The following is a 22,466-nucleotide window of genomic DNA, read 5'->3' on the forward strand; positions in this document are numbered from 1 at the left end:
ACAGCAACGGTCATAAATATGAACCAGTTGCCATGTATCTGAATTTTGATCACACGATCATGGGGATGCTGCAAAGGTCATAACTGTCATTAGTCACTTTTTTCAGGGCTGTTTTAACTTTGAAAGGTCACTAAATGAACTGTTGTAAGTCGAGGACTACCTGTATTCCAGTGGTCATTGGCAACTGGCATGTGTTTATAACGGTTGCAGTGTCCTGGGTCATGTGATCTTTTGCAATCTTCTGACAAACACAATAAATGGGGAAGCCAGATTCACTTAAAAACTGTGTTACTAAACACAACAGCTGCAATTATTTTTTAAAATCTGTTGTGAGAAAGATTGCATCAGTGGGGCAAAATTCATTTAACAAATGTTCTGCTTAGCAATGGAAATTTTGGGCTCAATTGTGCTCATAGGTTGAGGACTACCTGTATCCAAAATTAGGCAAAGTAGAATGATCTTCTTTAGATAAGTGGGTAATCTTTGTTTTACTTTTATATCAGCTGCTTTTAAAATCTCTGGGGTAAAGACGTGCCTGGTAGATAACAATTGATTTTAAAAAATCACTGGAAATTTTTTACATTCATTTTCAAAAGATGATTATGTCATAGGAAAATTTAATTTTATGTAAATATGTGTGAGAAAAAATGAACACTCAAACTGTTCTAAAACTAAATCAAGGATGTTGTGGCAGCTGCCATCTCAAACCACTTTGTACTGTCATGCACAAGTGGACAGACTCTGTTTAATAAATGGAATTTCAAGAAGTATGCTTTGTTTTGAGGAATCAAGAATAATTGTAGTTAAGGCACTGAAAAGTCCTGTTCTCTTTTGTAGTCAGTCATTATTAGCATATTCTAGCTGCAGTCCCATAATACTTACATTAACCTGACTGTATTTTCCTTTTGAGTACTGTAGACATGAATTAATAATCCTCATGAATTCTTTGGTTTTTAGTCTTTTTGGCAGAATCACATTTGTAAAGAGGCTTGGAAGGGAACAGTAGCCTTTGGCTAGAAAAGTGATAATGGAATGCTGAATTATAATTTTGAGAATTATAATCTTCATTCTTTGAATAAGTTATATTAAATACATGACCAAATTATAAATAAAAGGCAATTAGATTCTGTATTCCAGTTATTGCTTTTATTTGCACTGACATTGCAAAGGTGACTCCAGGAGGTAAAATTCTATTTTAATGGTTAATTATATTATCCTCCTGTTTTGAACAGAGTTTTCTGCACCTTGATTAACCAGAACATTTGGTCTGGCTGAATCTAAAGCTGAAATAAAGATTTCACTGACCTTTTCAGATAAAGGGGGACTCTGAATCTACCCTTTGTGTTAAATTAGGCCACTTGTTACGTTTTAACCTTATATTTGCAGAAATGTTTATACACTGTGGTTCTACCAGAGGAAATGTTTTCAATCTACAGTGTCGCTATTTTCAATCCAATTTAGTTCCATAAAAGCCTGCACAGGAGGAACGCGCACAAAACTGATGAAGCAATGAAATGCAGGCTATGTGTGGCTTTCAGATTGCAAAACTGACACACGGTATCCCACACTGGGTCTGGTCCATAGCTGGGCCCATTACAAATAATGATATTTTCTTCTCAGATACCCCAATGAAAATAGGTGCTACATATATCATTGCCTTATCACTACAGTACACCGATTATCTGAAACCGTATTATTTCCCTCAGCTGAATAAAGTATACAGCGTTCAGCATATTTATTGCATGACTCATTACCTACTGAGAATTGAAAGCTTAATAAGCAAATGAATACACTTAATTAGTCAAATCGCACAATGCCAAAACACACCGTTATGGAACAAATGCCTCACAAACCTGCTGGATTTAAACAGCATATTACTCACAGTACAAGGCAGAGGAATTCATTCACAGCTATCAAAGTATAGGGCTTATACACGTGGTGAAAATCTTGCATTTTTATCTACCTCCTTCCATGCTTTAGAACCTGAGGTAAATAGGTCACCTTCAAAACAGAATAGGGCAGGCAGAGAGCAGAATATTAGAGACCCTCCACGCAGATCTCCTAGAAACCTTTATTATTATTTTCAGATTTTTTTTTCTGGGATTGAAAGTCTCTGCCCAATGATAACTTCAAGGTGAAAATGTTATGTGTGCTTCTTGACTTTAATAACAACCAGACACAGCTTATGCTCTTCTTTAAAACACTGGCTTTCAATTTCTCAGTGAAAAACCCTTTCACAATTGCATCCTAAAGCCAGATGAGTCATATCAAGACCCATAGTGTCGTCCCCTCCTTACTTCTGAAGGACAAGAGAGAGGAAGAAGATTGAGAAGAAGGAAAAGAGTGAATAGCGATGGCAGACTTCACCAAGTCTGAATAATGTTCAGTGACATAAGAAGAGAAAAGTTTACTTGTTTTGTCTGTTCCCAAGTCTGTCCTGGATCAAACTAACAGTACACAGCACAGCAAGGTGGGCAAGAAGAGCAGCAGAGGAACAAAATAGAACATTTTGTGCTCTGGCATCACGAGCATCCTTTTGAGTTTTATATTTGTACTTTGGGTTTAGGTTTTATACGGCAACCTGTTAACGCAAGAAGCAAATGGATGAAATAAAGGTTTTGAAATGGCAGCCGTCCTTTTTCACGGAATGATATAAAAATAGCTTATCTTCATATCAAATCAACTGTATCTTTACATCTGTACAAACCGTGGGAAAGCAGCACATTTCAGATGCTGTGGAAATATACAGTCTCTCAGCACTTCTAGTGCTAACCAATAATTCTAGGAATTACGTAATACAGCATAATCCAGAGTGCCACAGGTTGCCTATCACCTCCAAGTATGGTTGTTTCAAAAAGGATGAGACCAAACTATAACTAACCTAGAATATGCAAATGTAGGTATGGTGTTGGCAGATCATCATATTGCCCCAAATTGTATCTTTCTAAATGGAATTTGTGTCCAGAAGGAACAAACATGAAACTCTACAGTAGGCAGAAGCAATGGGGTCTGGAGGCAAGCTAAGCTTAGGAAAATGATAAATGGTTATGAAGAGTTTGTTTTAATAATTTTTTGTGCTGATTTTTAACAGCACAAATTAGATAGGCAACTTTCCAGCAACATGTACAGATGCTAGTTAAAGTCATTCTAAATGCATAAAATGCATTTGTTTGTTGCCAAGTAACTGACTGGATGCATAAAGAGATCTGTGCCATCATTAGTGCATTTAGTGCAGCCTTTATTGTGTAACTATCCTGCCTCAAACATAGGCTGAGTAACTTCCTATGTTTTCCCCATATTTTTGCTATGTTTTTAACCATGAAAAGAAGTCTATTAAAGATAAAGAGAAAGATTAAAGACGTACTCCTAAGAATCATCTGTTTGGATGCATCACAGAAAGACAGGAGATATTATTCTCTCATATCCAACTGTTTTAGAAGTTTAGCATTCTCCATGTGCAGCTACTTACAGTTACAAGTGGTAATATAGGAACCCATCCATGCACATGAAATGAACTACCTAGCCTTATGATCAATTACTCATTTCAGTAACTATATGTGTCTGCTCACATATTTACCTTTAGTTTATGATTGCTAAAACTTACAAGAGTGGGCAGCTATCAACAGTTGGGAGAATGTGAACCTGATGAAATTCATGATTCCACATAACTATGAAAATAGGAAGCCTATCATGGCTTGAAGCCAGGACTATCCATATGCTCTTATCTGATATTTACTTACATCAGATCCTTCTATATTCATAGGCATGAATTTGAGCAATTCATATTGTACATTAGATTATGCAAACAAGCATATTCATTGTATATTTGACTGCATATGATTCTCATAATTTGTTCACCTGCCCTTTAGAAATGATAATTATGTAAATTGCCAAAGTCCATAAAAGAGTTTTTTCAAAGTGTAAGTTTTTAAAAGGTTATTACGTGTAACATCACCTGCCCCCATTTGCCATCCTCACCCCACAAATTCCACTGCCCTTTAAAACAGTCTCCCCTAAATATGTCTTTCATTTGTTAGTCCCAAATTATCCTATCCTGTTAAAAGTAGGGATGGACAAGCTTTCATCTCCTAAAAGCCTAATTTCTTTAGGGATAATTTGCGAAAGGAGTAACATTGAAATAAACAGAATCAAGCAGCCCATATATTTCTCTTCCAAGCAGCTAAGAGGTTTGGCCTGATTCTTCGCAACATTTTTAAGCTGAGGGCTACTTGAAGCATGAAAGCTGGTATGTTTTTGGTGTGTTCCACTTTGACTTGATTGCAACTTCCCTCACCCGCATCTGAGTATTAATATATTCTACAAAGTTTCTTTACAAATTGTTTCTTCCAGGACATGCATGTCTTCACTGTGGCATGCCATCTATGATGACTGCACATACTATATATGTCCCTGTCTGCTGTGTGAATCCAAAAGGACCGGCATAGTGTGAGCTTCATAGCTAGATGTTGCAGATATTAAAACAGGCTTTGTCTAGAGTTCAGGAAGCCATTTTATAACCCATCAATTCATTTAGCTCAACAACATCTACATTGACCAGCAAAGACTTTCTAGATTTTGAGACTGGAAATCTATCTCAGACCCATCTGGAGATTCCAAAATTAAGCTGGATTTTATAGAAATACATATATTCTACAGTGCTAGGCTGTTCACACCTGATCCATAAAGCTAGAGTTATGTTTCAAGAAAAAGAACATTAAGCTTCTTTGTCCCCAAGGTGCTTTTTTCAAGAGGCAACTAGACTTTCTTGTTTTTCTTTGAAGATGTTCCAATGGGAATGGATGAGAAGCGAAACTTCTTCAAAGAAAAACAAGGAAGTCCAGTTGCCTCTTGAAAAAAGTACCTTTGGGGCAACCATGACCTGGATGACTGAGAATCTCCATAGAGATTAAGCTTCTTTGTAAGGGTAGATGTTAAAAAGAAAAAGAAATGGTGAAAGAAACATTGACATCTTGCCTCTAAGACAAGCATATATCTACTCTAAGCTCTTTACATGACTTTGTACCAAATACACTGCTGATTACTTTTGCCCTCTGTTTCTTTCTGTGTGCTGGCTTGTTTAAAAATGAAATTTCAGATTTATTTTTAATCAGAAAATGCTTTGTTCAACAATCATTAATTTTCTGCCATGGTTATGTACATACAATGCAGTGTTTTTACTTTATTATCCCATCTTCCAACCCTACTATTTTTCCTCCCTCCACTTTGCTGGGTTTTACAATAGTGCCAGATATGTGTCTAATCTAACAGGATAAAATACACCAAAATACAATGCAAAATGACATTAAAAATAAAAATGGAAATGGAAAGAGGGATTTGATATTCAAAGAAAAAATACAGTTGGTATCTCATAATCAAAGATGTTATCTCCCAACGTTTCATGAAGGCTAAAGAAAGAGTTAGGCAAGAACTATTCAATTCCATTAGATGTCGTACAGGGTTCAAGCCAGCCTTCTGCAACCAGGTACTTCATGATGTGAAGGATAATATACAACTTCCAGAATTCCCAAGCAGCATGAAGTTGGAAACCATGAGGGTTATCTGACCTTCTGAAGGGCAAGCAAGATAAGATTTTGCTAACTCAACAGCTAAAGATGAAACAAAAGATTGTAGGTATAAGGGGTTTAGGAATGCTTTAGCCATGTATTGGTTCTTCTTCTGAATAAGATATAGGTTAGAAGAAGGTATTGTTCCCATGAGCAGAGTCATCACATGTGTTGGGGGGGGGAATCATGTGGACATCACAAACCAAGGTCCTTATTGTATAAGCTTAATTATAATAAATTAAACTTTACGATGCAGAGGGAAGAAGGCAACTGCTGCTTCTCCCACTCTTTTTTCCCCTTAGTCCTTACCTTCTTGCTAGCCAGAGCCAGTGTGAAAAGAAATTAACCGACAGAACCAGGGCAAAAGCAAAATGGGAGGGAAAAGCTATAGTTTTTAGGTTTACTATTGCTTAGGACAGGTTGTAGGAATATAACTTGGGTCTCTACCAATCAGCTCAATCACAGACCGAGAAAGTGCAGAGAGGTCGACTTTTAAAAGTAGCTAGCATTGACATTGTTTGTCAGTTATAGCCAACTGCAAAACTTGCCCCATATACTATACATTATTTAATATTTCACAGATTTCCCTCCATTCACAAACACAGACCTTGAAATTTCCTTCATACCTTTCCGGATGCTGCCATCAGCAGCACAAGAAAAATCTCCAGTGCTCAGGAGAAAACAGGTTGCTGCTTTCTTGTTTTTGTCCCTGGTACTCGAGCCCCTCATGAGATGCTTCTCCTCTTGGGGTGACGAAAGAGGTTGATCTTCATCTGACAGAACCACATTGGCATCTCCATTCTGTTTGGTGTCTTAGAAGGAGAAAGAAAGAAAGATCAACCTTTGGAGCCAGAATATGCCAAATCTGCACCTGCTTTGCCAACAGGAAAATGAATAATTTATTTATATATAAAAGATTATAGGACATTATCCGGGGAGGCAGCATTTTCATTTTTAGTGACATTTCCAAAGTATATTGGAATAGGTTTATTTAATACTACTTTATATTGCCTTGGCAAGGCCACACTTGGAATATTGCATTCAGTTTTGGTTGCCACAATGTAAAGAAGATGTTGAGACTCTAGAAAGTGTGCAGAGAAGAGCAACAAAGATGATTAAAGGACTGGAGGCTAAAACATATGAAGAACGGTTGCAGGAACTGGGTATGTCTAGTTTAATGAAAAGAAGGACCAGAGGAGACATGATAGCAGTGTTCCAATATCTCAGGGGTTGCCACATAGAAGAGGGAGTCAGGCTGTTCTCCAAAGCACCTGAGGTCAGGACAAGAAGCAATGAATGGAAACGAATAAAGGAGAGAAGCAACTTAGAACTAAGGAGAAATTTCCTGACAGAACAATTAATAAATGGAACAACTTGCTTCCAGAAGTTATGAATGCTCCAACACTGGAAATTTTAAAGATGATGTTGGATAAGGATTTGTCTGAAGTGGTATAGGGTTTCCTGCCTGGGCATGGGGTTGGACTAGAAGACCTCCAATGTCCCTTCAAGCTCTGTTGTTGTTGTTGTTGTTGTTGCTGTTAAATTTCTCACCTTCTTGAGTGGAGTTTTGCATTCAGTCCTTTCAGCAATACATGTTCGTGAATGCACCAATATTGAGGGGGGAAAGTGTCAAAACATCAGTCCTATATACTCCTATGTTTCAAGAGACACAGCTTACAGAAAATGTCTATAAACATATACCGTGCATTAATGCTATGGTGACTGCAGTATGGTTTCCACAGAAACCATAGTTTTCTAGAAACAGCATTCTGCTCATGATGAACGTATAGCCAGATATCACTTATAATATAGTAAACGTTAACACTCTAGTACTGATAAAGTTGTTCTAGGCTAAATCTTTACATCTCATAAATATTCCTTATCTGAGACTGAAAAAAATGATACAAATGATCTGCTCATACCTCAAATCTCAGACTTCCTGGTTTTCTTATTGGGAGATTCATAGAGAAGCTCAGTCTTTGCAACTGGTGAAAGTTGTACCATGCCTAATTCCCTTTTTAGTAACAGAGAAGCCTTCCTCAGCTACTGTGTTTCCCAGAAAATAAGACGGGGTCATATATTAATTTTTGCTCCAAAAGACGCATTAGAGCTCATTTTCCAGTTAGGTCTTATTTTAAGGGAAATACGGTACTAAATGCGTCCGTCTGGCTGATGATCTTAACTGGGGCTTATTCTGGGAGATAGGGCTTATATTACAAAGATCCTGAAAAATCATGCTAGGGCTTATTTTTGGATTGGGTCTTATTTTTCGGGGAAACATAGCAGTATATTAAATGTATTGAAATCCCAGACTGCATTAATCTCAACACATCTGCCAAGCCATAAGATGAGGAAAGATTTCACAGGATTTGGAATCAAACTTATTTCAAGTAACAAGAAATACAATCTGCCTGTTGTGGCTCCAGCCTTCCCCGGGCCTGGCCCCCTGCCAGAGGATGACTCAGAGAGTGAGGGGGAAGGGCCGTCAGGGCTCCTCTCTGCAGGGCCAGCCTCTCTGGCTCAGTTCCAGGAGCCAGAGGCAGGCCAGGTGGAGGAAGTAATGAAGCCTCTGTCTCTTGTATCTCCCCCCGCCCAGGCAATGCTCCCAGACCCAGCTGTGGACAATCAGTCCTGGTTAGATCCCAGGTTTCGTAGAGAAGAGAGGCAGGAACAACAGAAGCAGGGGTAGGGCAGGCCTAGAAAGTGCTGAGTCACAGAGCCACACCCCACAGGGTATAAAAGCAGGAGGGGCTGCTATACTACTTCGTGATGAACAAATCAAACTGCCTGGAGAAAACCTGAGCTGAAGTGCTGTTTGTTCCTGACTTCCTGGTTGACACGTCGGCATCAAGAAAGATAACAGAACACCTTGGCAGATGCTCGCTGGTTTGCTGCCAGAGCTGATAGCTGCTGTGGACTAAATTGCTGGCTAATTGAGTCATTTCTCGTGCCTGAGGTGGGGGGACAGAACACTGCCTATGACTTGTGCAAAACACTAAATCAGGTTTATTGTTCCAACACACTGGGAGGACAATAGATGAGGGGTGTGTGTGGAAAAGATGTTATAGACTGAGTACACAATTTGAATTAAGCCCAGATATGTTTTATTTAGTTTTCACTTATGTCCTGTGTGAAACCAATCCTTGTGAGTGATAAATTATGGCTTGCACCTTAGCGCAGTATGAATCTCTCTAAATGGGGCTTATTCAGTAAACAATGATTAAATGTGACTTTTGAATCAGACCTATGGCTTAGTCACCATGTTTACCCAGCAATGTAGCACAGTCTGTTAATCCAATCTCTGAAATTATTTCATTGGTTTTCAATTACAAACGAAGAATCTGAAGTCTTAAAATAATGAAAAGATTTGCTTTCTGTTACATGAGTTGCATTAGGGAAAAACAAAGTGCTTCTTAGAACTTTAAATTTGTTTGTTATTGAAATACAGAGAAAAGCCATTCAGGCCAACTCCTTTCAGGCCTGGCCCTATGATGAGGCATACAAGGAAGCAACCTCTGCAGGTGAGGACAGAGTGGCAGATGGAGACCAAGGCCTGAGCCCACCCTTGATACTCTGCTGTCCTAGCTGCTGTTCATTTGATGGCCTGAAGGGCCGCAGCAGTCCTAGCCCATCCCATCTCCCAGGCCAGAGAATAAGTCCCCTTCTTCTCAATTCTGCTAAGCTGCTGCTAAATGCCATCAACACCTAGACACAACTGGTGATGATGGAGAGGTTCCCTCAGCCACTGGGAATTCCTCAGGGAGAAATGCTGTTGCTTCTCTGTCCAAACCCTCAAATATCACCCTCACATCAACAGAAGAACTGTTGTTTTCAATCTCTGCTCCTTGCTGCTTCCCACAACATATCACACCAGCAAACCAGTATAAACTACTAGTATATAAACTAATATATCAAAAAAGGAATTTCCAGTTTTGTCTTACTTTCTAATCCTTCTGCCCTAAGATGCAAGTAGTCTAGCAGGTTAATAGTAGCAAAAAGCCTTATAGGTCCTAAAGCTGGCTGGGGGATTCTGGGAGTTGAAGTCCGCCAGGCTTAAAGTTGACAAGGTTGGAGACCCCTGAATTAAAGTATTGTTTCCAACACTGAATTCTTTAAAATGAGACCCTATTATTTTCAGCATATATATCATAGCCTGTATCTACCATCCCACTAAACATAGTTTGTTTTCACCATGGCTAGTAGAACAAGTCATGGTGGTATGGTTCAGGTGTCATAATACACTAAGACAAAACCAAAAGAACGCCCACGACTATACACACCGAACCAGAAAAGAGCCAAGTATGCAAATGTTGCACAAACCCAGTGCACGTGATTACTTTATGGTTTAGTGTGCTGGGATGAGTAAGAAAGTACATCAAGTAAACATACAGCTTGTAAAACATACCTACTCAGTCTTACTTCATTATTAATAATTAGTTTTAATTAGAGAAAAAGGGAAGCATGAGATTTTTTGTATTAAGCGTCAAAAGAGCAGCTTTTGGATTAGACATATGAAAAGGAGGGGCTATTTTCCTCTTCTTCAGATACCAAAATGCCTTGGGCTGCTCTGATTCCACTGTACATCTGAGTTTGAGATATGCAACTATGTATATGGCAACCACACCCCGTTAAATCCATTCTGGAGTCACTTACTGGAAGGCTCTTAGCTGCCCATTCCAGAGAACAAACCATTATGGGTTGCCTGACTGACTTTGGGATTCCAAAGACAACCCTCAGAGACTTATTGCTGTAGAAAAGGTCAGATGGTTAATCAATGCTAAAGAAGAATGGAGATCATTCAAACAGAGCAGGCCTGCTAGACCACTTAAATGCAACATTAGATTGCAAAGAGCGTGACTTTACATATTAGAGGAAGTAGGCACTTAGAGGCTGTGCATTTTCTTTGGCACTTTTAAGCTCAAGCTGTCAGCTTTCACAAAAGCTTCACAAAATGCTAAACATGTTTTCGGATTCCACAAGTGGGATTCTTTTGTTTTTAAAGTTGGCATAGCAATGTGAGGAGCATGGCAGAGGTTTTCAACCTTTTTCTCCTATACCCAGGGTTTTCCTGCTGAACTCTTTTACCTCATCCTGCTCTTAATAGATAGAGGATTCCTTTTTAATGGAGAAAAAGCACGAGTGAGAGAGATTGCTTAATATGAAGGATAACCTGTGAATCAAAGACACCCACCCCCCTCAGCACCCTTGAACCCCTTTTCTGTGTCCCGGTGCTTCTTCCAATTACAGGATTAAATTTCAATATTGCAGTGCCAAACAATCAATAGAGTTTTCTTGCCATTTGGAGGTGAGAAATACATGAAAATTATAACATTGCATCCAAAATACATTGCAGGATCCAAGCTGCATCAGAGGTTCCTTGAAAATGGGCTCCAGCATGAGTCCGAAAGCTCGGAAGACAAAACCTCTTGTCCTGGTGACCGACCCAAATTGGATCCTGCAACATTATCCTGGGACATGTATATTCGCCAAAAATACATTTATCATGGTTTACAAAAGAAAGAAAATTTTGATGTTCCCATAGCTTCTCCTAGAGTCACAAACATCCAGTGTTCTGGCCCTATCCATGAAATTCAGCCCCACAAACTATAGTCCTTGAGTTGCCCAAAGATGTCAAAAGTAACCCAATGCATTGAAAAATTGTCTATAGTTGGCTTAACTAAGGCTATCATATCTGTTGTATAAAGTACAGTATAAACTATAGATCAGGGGTGTCAAGCTCACGGCCCACAGCCCGGATGTGTCATGCGCTGGTCACGTCCACCCCCATTTTAGCGAAGGGGAAAAAAGTTGTGATACGTCACATGATGATGTGTCATCACAAGTTTGACACCCTCGCTATAGATAGATGGCAACAAAGGGTCAAATTTTCCTGTATCTCTTTGTTGCCACCTAGTGGTTATCCATAGCCATCTTTCCACCATACTAGGATCTGGATCATAAACAGTGGTGGGATTCAAACAATTTAATAACCGGTTCTCTGCCCTAATGACCAGCTGGGTGGGTGTGGCCATAGTGGAAGTGGCCAGGAGGTGTGACAGGCAGCACTCGGCTTCCTGCACCCCCCTGGGAGCAAAAGCATCCTCCCTCCGCGACCCATTTTTTTTTTTTGTTTACATTTATATCCCGCCCTTCTCCGAAGACTCAGGGCGGCTTACAGTGTGTAAGGCAATAGTCTCATTCTATTTGTATATTTACAAAGTCAACTTATTGCCCCCCCAACAATCTGGGTCCTCATTTTACCTACCTTATAAAGGATGGAAGGCTGAGTCAACCTTGGACCTGGTAGGGCTTGAACCTGCAGTAATTGCAGGCAGCTGGTTTTAATAACAGGCTTCTTATAGCCTTGAGCCACCACGGCCCTTTTCAGCCTAGTAGGCCTCCCTGCACCTTTCTGGGAGTGAAAACAGGCCGTGGGGGGGATGTTGCACTCCCATGTCCCATTTTGGGCCTAGGAAGCCTCCCTGCACTTACCTGAGAGCCAAAATAGGGCGTGTGGGGACTCCTGGAAGGGGCGGGGTGGGAAGGGGCAGAGCCAGCCAGCAATTTAACTATCAGTTCACCCGAACCGGACCGAACTGGCTGAATCCCACCACTGATCATAAGGCATTTTAATTTAAACAAAAAGGGGAAGAAAACTGACATGAAATTTTAAAAGAATTTTAATTTAACCCTTTGTGCAGTGCAATGAATGACAACCGTGATTCCCAATATTTTGGAAAATAATTTGATGCTTTCTAGCCAGAACACTGGCTATCTGGAAATTACAAGTGCTATTGTCCAAAATTTAGAGTTGGCAAAAGTTGCCTATCATGTTCTAAATAAGGTTCAAAATGGGACCTGATAGGTATCTTCAGGAGAAATGCTCAGTTTTAAATTGCTATGATTAGTTATTTCTAGCTTGTCAATTAATTAAAATAGCTTTAGTATCCTGAAAAAAACAGTCTTCCTCAATAAATGTTACGGTTTTTTTAAGTTAATTATTTTTGAACCAAAGAACTTAACAAAACCATTGGTGTCAAATGGTAACTTGAAAGAAGCCAAATCATATTCGGAGGGGCGCACAATACACCAACTTTGTTGACACCAAATAATTTTGGATTCTGGAAACCTTATGGATGCCATTGGGTGAAGTTTATGATAGCAAGATTCAAACTGTTGTCCAGAGTAGGTGGGATATTATCCTTGTTAGACAGGTTACATTTATTCATCTTCTTCTAAAATGGACAAAACTCAGTCTGGCCTAGTGAACCCACTTTTCTAATTCTCTTCCTGTGGACACCATTATAAATACAGCAAGATTAATAATTAAAAGATTTATCTGCACTCACCCCAAACAACATACCTTTATCCAGATGATAACTCTACACCAGAGGTGGGTTTCAGCAGGTTCTGACCAGTTCTGGAGAACCAGTAGGGGAAATTTTGAGTAGTTCGGAGAACCGGTAGTAAAAATTTTGACTGGCCCTGCCCCCATCTATTCTCTGCCTCCCAAGTCCCAGCTGATTGGGAGGTAATGGGGATTTTGCAGTAACTTTCCCCTGGAGTGGGGTAGGAATGGAGATTTTACAGTATCCTTCCCCTTCCATGCCCACCAAGCCATGTCACGCCTACCAAGCCACACCCACAGAACCGGTAGTATAAATTTTTGAAACCCAACACTGCTCTACACCATATACACAATAATCTTACATAACATATATTTCTTCTAGAGCCATTGCTTTATACATCCACAAATTTATGTCCAGAATCTTTCTACCACTACTATTTATAGGTTTTGTTTAGCCTGAAATCTTACATCTCACCTGATCTTTTCCTTTCCATCACCCCAGCTGCTGTTGCTGCCGCTAAAGGACTGTTGTAACTCTGAATACTGTTGTGAGGTGAGTTGTCCTCCGATTTGCAAAATGTTGGAGAGTCAAGTGGTGCTGGACGGGGTATGTGCTTCTTTTTCTTCTTTGGGAGCTTTTGCTTCGCCATAGCCAATGAGTAATACATTCCAAAATTGTTGACAATGACTGGAACAGGCATAGCAATGGTAAGAACACCAGCCAGGGCACAAAGAGCTCCCACCAACATACCTGACCAGGTTTTGGGATACATGTCTCCATAACCCAAAGTTGTCATGGTTACCACTGCCCACCAAAATCCAATGGGAATATTCTTAAAGTGGGTATGGTCACTACCACTAGGATCAGATGGCTTGGCACCAATCCTTTCGGCATAATAGATCATGGTAGCAAAAATCAAAACTCCTAGAGCCAGGAAGATGATGAGAAGAAGGAATTCATTGGTACTGGCCCGGAGTGTATGGCCCAACACCCGAAGTCCCACAAAATGGCGGGTCAGCTTGAAGATCCGGAGGATTCTGACAAAACGAACTACCCTCAGGAAGCCCAGCACATCACGCGCAGCTTTGGATGATAGGCCACTGAGTCCCACCTCTAAATAGAAGGGTAGAATGGCTACAAAGTCAATGATGTTAAGAAGGTTCTTAATGAAGATCAATTTATCCGGGCAGCAAACAATGCGCACCAGAAACTCCAAAGTGAACCACAGCACACAAACTCCTTCAATACAGGTGAGAATAGGCTCTGTCTCCATCTTTTTCATCACAACAATCTCAGTCGTGTTGCCCACTACTAGGGTCTCAGTCACATTAGTATCTATGATGAAGGCTTCATGTGTCTCCAGACAAAAAGTTGTAATGGATACCAGAATAAAAAAAAGTGAAGCAAAAGCAATGATCTGAAAAAGAAGAGAAAACATAAGCTCAAAGATTAAAAATAAACTGTGGGAGAAGAAAAGCAACCTAAGAAACAAGATTACAAGTTTTAAAACTATTATTCTCTTCGTTTTTCATTTTAATCACTACAAAGAAAACTTGGAATAAAGAAGCATGCTTCATTTGAATCTAGGATGAGAAATAATCATTGAATGACTCCTTACACAGTTTATAGGGCCTTCTTCTTCTTTTTCCTATGATCCATTGTAGACCATCAAATTTGAAGATACCAGTTTTCAATATACCTATTAGAACTATTCATAGAATATTCTTTATTGACCAAGTGTGATCGGACATATAAGGTATTTACCAGTAGTGGGTTTCTATTTCGGTCGCTACTGGTTTGCGCTCGCATGCGCATACATGCGCATGCCATTTCTGCGCATGCGCAGAGACATCCGGGCAGGTGGGCGGAGCCTCCCACTGCCACCGCTACCAATTCACCAGATCCGGAGTGAACCGGTAGTAACTCACCACTGGTATTTACCTCTGGTGCATAAGCCCTCAGCGTCCATACAAACAACAAAGTGATAAGTCATAAATCATAAGATACAAAAAACAAACAATTCATGTTCTAATTCTATATATTTTATTTTTACGTTAGGCTCACTAAAGTATGCAAAAGTAATAGGAATAATAATAAATATATTTGTACCCAGGTGTTAGACACAGACTGAGCAAATGAGATTCAGTTTCTCTTAATTCAGTTCAATTCTTTTGCAGCATGAAATTTGTCATCTCACAGTTAGCAGTAAAATTTATTGGCAGATTTGGTTTTACCTTCTATCCCAAAGGTTACTCCAACACCTTTCCCTGATACTAACAATAAACAGAGAAATTCAATTGCCCAGCTGCGACTGATTACATTTGCCTGTGCTCCAGCCTCATTTATGTTCATTTTCCTCTGCAGATTAGTTTGCCAACAAAAGGAGGAATTAACACTTATATGAATATGCAAGATAGCTACTTCTCTGCTTTATTTCATGAACAGTGGCAGAAAAGCTCTGATGGTTTGAAAGAATAAGGAGGCTATTGTTTACAATCATGTTCCTTATTTGTTAATCCAGGAGACTATTTGCTACCTATAATAGTTTTACTGATTTGCTACTAGTTGGAATTTTCATGTTACTTACAACAATAATCTAAAAGTCTTTCATAATCAAACCAACAACATGGGTTTTTTTTTGGGGGGGAGGGGATAGAACTTATATATCACTTATAAAATGTGATCATTTATCACTTAATGTATTTTCATTTTGCTTTTTTCTATATGTGTGCAAATATATTATGTTTGGATATATAGTAAAACTAGTTAAATACCCAAGGGAGCTGCAATTTGCCTCTCTGATCAAGAACCACCCACATCACATATCAAACAAGTTTTGAAAATGAAGAATTTCTAAAAGTAAATGCTGATAACTATTGAAAAAGAACTGTTTTATTCTATGTTATGGAAATAATTGCCAATTTATATTGTTAGACAGAGTCACTGTTTTCTATCTTTTCCCCACTAAGTCCCATTTCCAATTGTGCAATCAGTGATTATCAAATGCAAACTCTGTATCTAATCTGATTTTAAAACACTGTTAAATACAGGATCTAACTTAATATGATCCATTGCACTGAGGCTTTAAGAAAATAACACTTAAACACACTTCAAAAAAAATCATCCATCTCCTTAAATGTCATTTGACATTGGACCTACTTAATGATACCCCCTTGATAGCATTTCCAGCCTGTTTTCTAAAGAAAAATTCTTGGCTGCAGCTCCTCAAAATGCAGGATATTTCAAAACCTACATAACTGGGGCAAATGTAAACCGAGTACAAGAACAAACACACACAAATATGCACCATTTTCATCAACCTACTGAAAAACCAGTCTACCAAACACCTTTACTGAATTAGTAACAGGTTGCAAAAGCCAAGAGGTTTTCAATTCTTCCCTATGACATTGGTTAACCTATAACCATTACAGTTGCGTAGTGTGGACATGAACTCAAAAGATCATTAATATAACAAAAGCATATATGTTTTCTGGATGGACATGGTAGTCTGAAGGTACAAGTGCATAAAAGAATGCTAGTAACTTATCTCTGTGCTATCTTTTCCTCCAAGGTCCCACAAAAAAGCCTACTAAAAATAACCATAAAACAATTCATTCTTAATTTAGCATTCTTAAGCTCATTTCTTAAGTTTGGAAACAAGCTACCCATTATATTTATACGATACACTAAACCAGAATTATTATTTTTTTCTTCTTCTTTATTGAATATACTTATATAAAAGGACAGGTCAAAATAATTCTGCTAAGGTAACAGTACGCTTCCATAAAAACATTTTTAATTTAAAATTAATTTAAAATCAGCAGCCCAAAAATAAACAGATTTTTGGCAAAACTTGTGTTTTGGTATTAGTAAAATATGTATCAGAAATAGTGGCAAAAATTGCCTTCCTTGTGTGATCATTTCTGTGATCATTTCCAAGGGGTTCTTCCCCTTTCAGTGAAAAGAAAATAACTTGATATGAGATGATGAAGCATATTAGAGGTTCAATTTTCTTTACTTCCCTGACCTAGAAACAAACAGCATTTATAAATCAAAGCTCAATTCTTGAATCTGGAACCAAGCTATCCATTATATTTATGTAACACACTAAACCAGATTTTTTTCAAAATGAGCCATAACCACTTGTTCCTCCTGAAGTAATACAACTAACACCTTGGACAATTCTATTTATCTGAAATTTGGCTTGTCAAAACAAGCTACCAAAAGCCAAATGAACAAGCCAGAGCCAGAGAGAGCACTGTAAACAAACACTACATACAGCTGTGATTTCTAAGCCATCTTTTTTTAAACAAGGAGACATGGCATACAATCAGAGGAAAGTGTAATGGCCAGTCCTCGTTAGCTAAAGAACTCTGGTGTAAATTGGTCCTATAAATTCAGTAATTTAGTTGTCTCCTTCTGAACCAATGGGGGCTTGTGGATAGCCTTGCTATTTAGCTCCAGTACAGTATAGTATTACAGTGATCAATTTAGAATGCTATCAATTTAATTTAATTTAAAGGTGGAGCAAAGGTTCAAAGGAGTGCTTTGCTGAAGGGTTTCAATCCCTCCAAAAGGTGTTGTAAATGGTCCCCTCACTTCTAGGCACGACATGATATGAAACAAGATGGGCAAAAGCTGAGTGTCATGCTCTATATAAGGTTCAAAATGGGACCTTATAGGTATCTTTAGGAGAAATGGTCAGTTTCAATTGCTATAAAAAGTTATTACTAGCCTGTCAATTAATTAAAATAGCTTTAGTTTTGTTATGTATTCATGTATGTACCTTTAAATATTTGAGCGGGAAATCAGCACGTTGCTGATTGGACAAAGTCTCCAGCAGAACTGTATAAAAGGAGAGGTTTTTTCCCCAGCCTGTTGCTGGGTTCACCCTATATTAAAGAGCTGTTGTCACTACCCTGGTCTCCAGCCTCGTTACTTCCAGAACCTAACATTGGCGACGAGGGTGGGATATCGAGGCTAAGGAGAACCAGAACCGAGCTGAAGCACGATAGACCCGAACCCAGCAAACTCAGGGCAGAAAAGCGGAGATGGCCAGTTACACTCCGCCCGCACCGTTTGACCCGGCTAAAGAGAAATGGGGAACGTATATGACCCGTTTCGAAAGCTTTCTAGAAGCCAACGAACTGCAAGGAGTTCCAGATAACCGAAAAAGGGCTTATTTCTTAAGCCACTGTGGTCCGGAGGTCATTGATATCGCGGAAGCCCTGGCAGAGCCATCGCCGTTGCAGTCGGTGTCGTGGCCAACTCTACAGACGTTACTGAAAAACCACTTCGCACCAACGCCGTCCAAATACGTGCGGCGGTTTGAATTCGGAGAGCGAAGGCAGTTGGAGGGCGAATCCATCGGTGACTACATGGCCGCCCTAAGAAAAGCGTCCAAGGACTGCGGATACCGCGACCTAGACGAGGTGCTCCTCGAGCAACTCATCCGAGGGGTCAAAGACATCCGTTTGCGGCGACGGCTGCTAGCAAAGAGCAACCTGACGCTGGCCAACGCTCTGGACGAAGCCAGAGCACATGAAATGTCCACCCAAGCGGCAGAGACACTGCAGAAGCCGGTCCCACCAAAGGCGAGCGCGAAGGCAACTCCGGTGCACCAGGAGGAGGTTCAGACCGAATCCGACGGTGAAGATGAGGAAGGGGTCTGCCGCACCGAGAAACGCGACAAAGGGGACCGAGACGAATGCGGAAGCTGCGGGGGTCAACACCAGCGCCAACGCTGCAAGTTTAAGGACGCGACATGTCGGCGGTGTGGGAAGAAAGGGCACCTAGCTCAAGTTTGTCGAGCGGCCCAACCTTCCCGCCGAAAATTCAAATCGGCCAATCAGAGCGCGGAATCGGCAAGGCGACCCGCGATTGGCTCAAACAAAAAAGGCGCGGATTCCAACCAAACAACTGTGGTCATAGGCCGCGCCTCGACCCAAGTGGAGAAGAAGATCTTCACCAAACCAAAAATAGAGGGAGTACGGTGCCGGCTCGAAGTAGACACGGGATCAGCGATCACCATCATGTCCTGGGACACTTTGGCAAAGTCGTTGCCGTCCGTCGCGAAGCGCCACCTGCAAGCACAACGGCTACGAGTCCACGACTACCAGGGGAATCGCATCCCTGTTCGAGGGACCACCTCCGTCCGAGTCGAGTACGGTCCACACAAGAAGACCCTGCCCATCACGATCGTCGAAGGGACCCTGCCCAGTCTGTTGGGACTAGACTGGTTTCGTGCCCTGGGCATGGGAGTGACTGGCATCTACAGAAGTGACTGTAACCTGAAAGACATTCTCTTTAACGAGTTCGAAGATGTCTTCAAGGACTGCCTGGGCAAGTACAAGGGGACCCCTATTTCCTTCAACTTAGACCCCCAGGTAGCCCCCATTAGGCTTAAGGCGAGGAGAGTCCCTTTTGCCCTAAAACCAAAAATCGATAAGGAGCTGGATAAGCTCATAAATCAGGGGATTTTGGTGCCAGTCGATCACGCAAAGTGGGAGACGCCAATCGTCACCCCAATAAAGCCGGACGGGTCAATTAGAATTTGCGCTGACTACAAGGCGACGCTTAACAAAGCCTTACAGAAAAGCGCTTACCCGGTTCCCGTGGTGCAACACTTATTGCACTCTTTGGGGCAAGGGCAAGTCTTTGCAAAGTTAGACTTGGCCCAAGCCTACCAACAACTGCCCGTAGACGCCCGCACAGCCGAAGCCCAAACGATTGTAACGCACAGGGGGGCCTTCAAGTGCACCCGATTGCAATTTGGGGTGAGTGTGGCACCAGGGCTGTTCCAAAACCTAATGGAACGACTACTGCAGGGGCTCCCAGGGGTAGTACCCTACTTCGATGATGTCCTAATTTCAGGGGAAAACATAGAGGAATTGGGGGAGCGTTTAAGAAAGGTTTTGGGCATATTCCGGACAGCCGGATTAAAAGTCAAGGCAAACAAATGCCAGATAGGGGTCGAATCCGTCGATTTCTTGGGCTACCGGATAGACAAGAAAGGAATTCACCCTACTGAGAGCAAGGTCAAGGCAATTAGGAAGGCTCCAGCGCCCAAAAACAAAGCAGAGCTGCAGGCATTCCTGGGGTTGGTGAATTTTTACGCGGTCTTTTTAAAGAACAAAGCAACCATTGCCGAACCGCTGCATAGGCTTTTAGGGAAAAATACTGTCTGGTCTTGGGGGAAGTCGGAAAATAGGGCTTTTGAAGCAGTAAAGAACCTGCTCTCAAGTGATAGCCTGCTCATCCAATATCACAACTCATTACCCCTAGTGCTGGTTTGCGATGCCTCCCCTTATGGGGTGGGGGCTGTACTCAGCCATAGACTTCCAAACGGCACAGAAGCCCCTATAGCTTTCTACTCTAGAACGATGTCCTCCCCAGAGAGAAACTACAGCCAATTAGATAAAGAAGCACTAGCCATTGTGTCAGGGGTTAAAAAATTCCACGAATATGTCTTTGGGCGGGATTTTGAAATCGTGACTGACCACAGACCGCTACTAGGGATACTGGCTGGCGACCGCCCAACGCCTGTGGCACTTTCGCCACGCTTGACCCGATGGACTATATTCTTAGCCGCTTATTCGTACAAGCTGCAGCATCGACCAGGAAAAGAAGTGGGGCATGCGGACGCGTTAAGCCGATGCCCACTACCAGGGGCAACCGAAGACCCCACTCCGGGAACGCCCATCCTACTTATTGACTCTTTGGACTCTGGCCCAGTCACATCTAAGGAAGTGGCTCGGGCATCATACCGGGACATTGTGTTAAGGACTGTACTCGGTTGGGTACAGAGAGGGTGGCCCGCTGCGCCGGGCGAACGGTTCAAAGAATTTGTTAAAAAACGAGATGAGCTCTCGGCTCAAGGGGGGTGCCTGTTATGGGGTGATCGTGTAATAATTCCTGATAAATTAAGGGGAAAGGTATTGGACCTCCTCCACGAGGGTCACCCAGGGATCGTAAGGATGAAGGGTTAGCTAGAAGCTATGTGGTGGCCACTCATGGACGCAGAGATTGCTGAGAGGGTAGGGAAATGCCAGGCTTGCCAAGAGTCCAGACCTCTACCCCCAACGGCCCCAGTCAGGGAATGGGAAAAGCCCCAAGGGCCCTGGTCAAGAATCCACATTGATTTTGCTGGCCCTTTCCACGCCAAACGCTTCCTAGTGGTTGTTGATGCATTCTCTAAATGGTTGGAGATCATACTCATGAAATCCACTACGGCCGAAGCAGTAATCGCAGCCCTGCGCCACCTATTCGCAACTCACGGGTTGCCGGACACTCTGGTGTCCGACAATGGGCCGCAATTCACGGCAGCCCAGTTTGAAGAATACCTGGCAGAGGAGGGCATCCGACATGCCCTCTCTGCGCCTTTCCACCCTGCGTCGAATGGCCTTGCAGAGCGTTCCGTCCGGAGCGCTAAGGAGGCATTGTCCAGGCTCAAGCCAGGTGACTGGCAAACAAAGATAGATTTCTTTCTGGCCGTTCAGCACAGAACCCCAAGCACGGCTACAGGCAGAAGCCCAGCCAAATTATTGATGGGACGGAAACTCCGGTGCCCACTGGACCGTTTGAATCCCCATTACACACCAGAGGGTTACAAGGGGGAACTAGAAAAAACAAGGGAAATGGGCATAGGCGACCGGGTGTGGGCCCGAAACTATGGGGACGGCCCTAGTTGGCTCGCAGGACAAATCATAAAGACAACCGGCCCAAAATCGTATTTGGTAGAGCTACAAGACAATCGAGTGTGGAGGCGCCACATAGATCAGATAAGGAAACGAATAACTGATCAAACCGAACCAAATAAAACAGATCATGACCAATATCCGTTTGAATTCACAGCTGACAATGACCCGGGGGAGGCGCAAGACTTAGCTGAGGTCCCAGAGTTCCAGCGACGCCATCAGGTTCCCGAGGGAAACAGCAGGGAAAATTACAAAAGTAATCCAAGGCCGGATGGCCAAGAAAAAGAGGCTGCCAATAATCCAGGGCCCGTTGGCCCAGAGAAAGAGCTGGGAGGAGAAAACAGCCCCTCCGACCAGCTCAAAACACCACCCAGAACTGAACCGCGCAGGTCAGAAAGAACTAGGAGACGCCCAGGTTATTTGCGTGACTACGTCGAAAAATAACATGTAAATAAATATGTAAATAGAGGCAAAGTGTTTTCTGGGAGGGGAGGAGTGTTATGTATTCATGTATGTACCTTTAAATATTTGAGCGGGAAATCAGCACGTTGCTGATTGGACAAAGTCTCCAGCAGAACTGTATAAAAGGAGAGGTTTTTTCCCCAGCCTGTTGCTGGGTTCACCCTATATTAAAGAGCTGTTGTCACTACCCTGGTCTCCAGCCTCGTTACTTCCAGAACCTAACAAGTTTCCTTAAACTCATCTCATTTTGCTTTAGAGTTGCCTTCTCCTGTCAAATTTTCAATCTTGTCCATCATGATTCTAGCTGGGTGGCTTCTGCAAAGACTATCTGCAGTGGCAGCTGAAGACCAGCCAGGACTATCTTTCTTCCTCCAATAGCAATACCCTCTGTGGCT

At 41.7% G+C, this 22,466-nt stretch overlaps 1 protein-coding gene across 1 annotated transcript in view; it reads right to left on the reverse strand.

The window, feature by feature from the left end:
• KCNC4 (potassium voltage-gated channel subfamily C member 4) overlaps positions 1-22,466 on the reverse strand; it is a 42,731-nt gene that overhangs the window by 12,198 nt on the left and 8,067 nt on the right. The window contains exons 2-3 of the mRNA XM_058176985.1: positions 13,388-14,330; positions 6,191-6,376 (exon numbers count right to left, since the gene is read on the reverse strand). Coding sequence (XP_058032968.1) covers positions 6,191-6,376; positions 13,388-14,330 — 1,129 coding nt within the window. The remainder of the gene's footprint in view (positions 1-6,190; positions 6,377-13,387; positions 14,331-22,466) is intronic.

The sequence above is a fragment of the Ahaetulla prasina genome, chromosome 3, assembly GCF_028640845.1.
Source record: "Ahaetulla prasina isolate Xishuangbanna chromosome 3, ASM2864084v1, whole genome shotgun sequence".
Classification (NCBI taxonomy): Eukaryota; Metazoa; Chordata; class Lepidosauria; order Squamata; family Colubridae; genus Ahaetulla; species Ahaetulla prasina.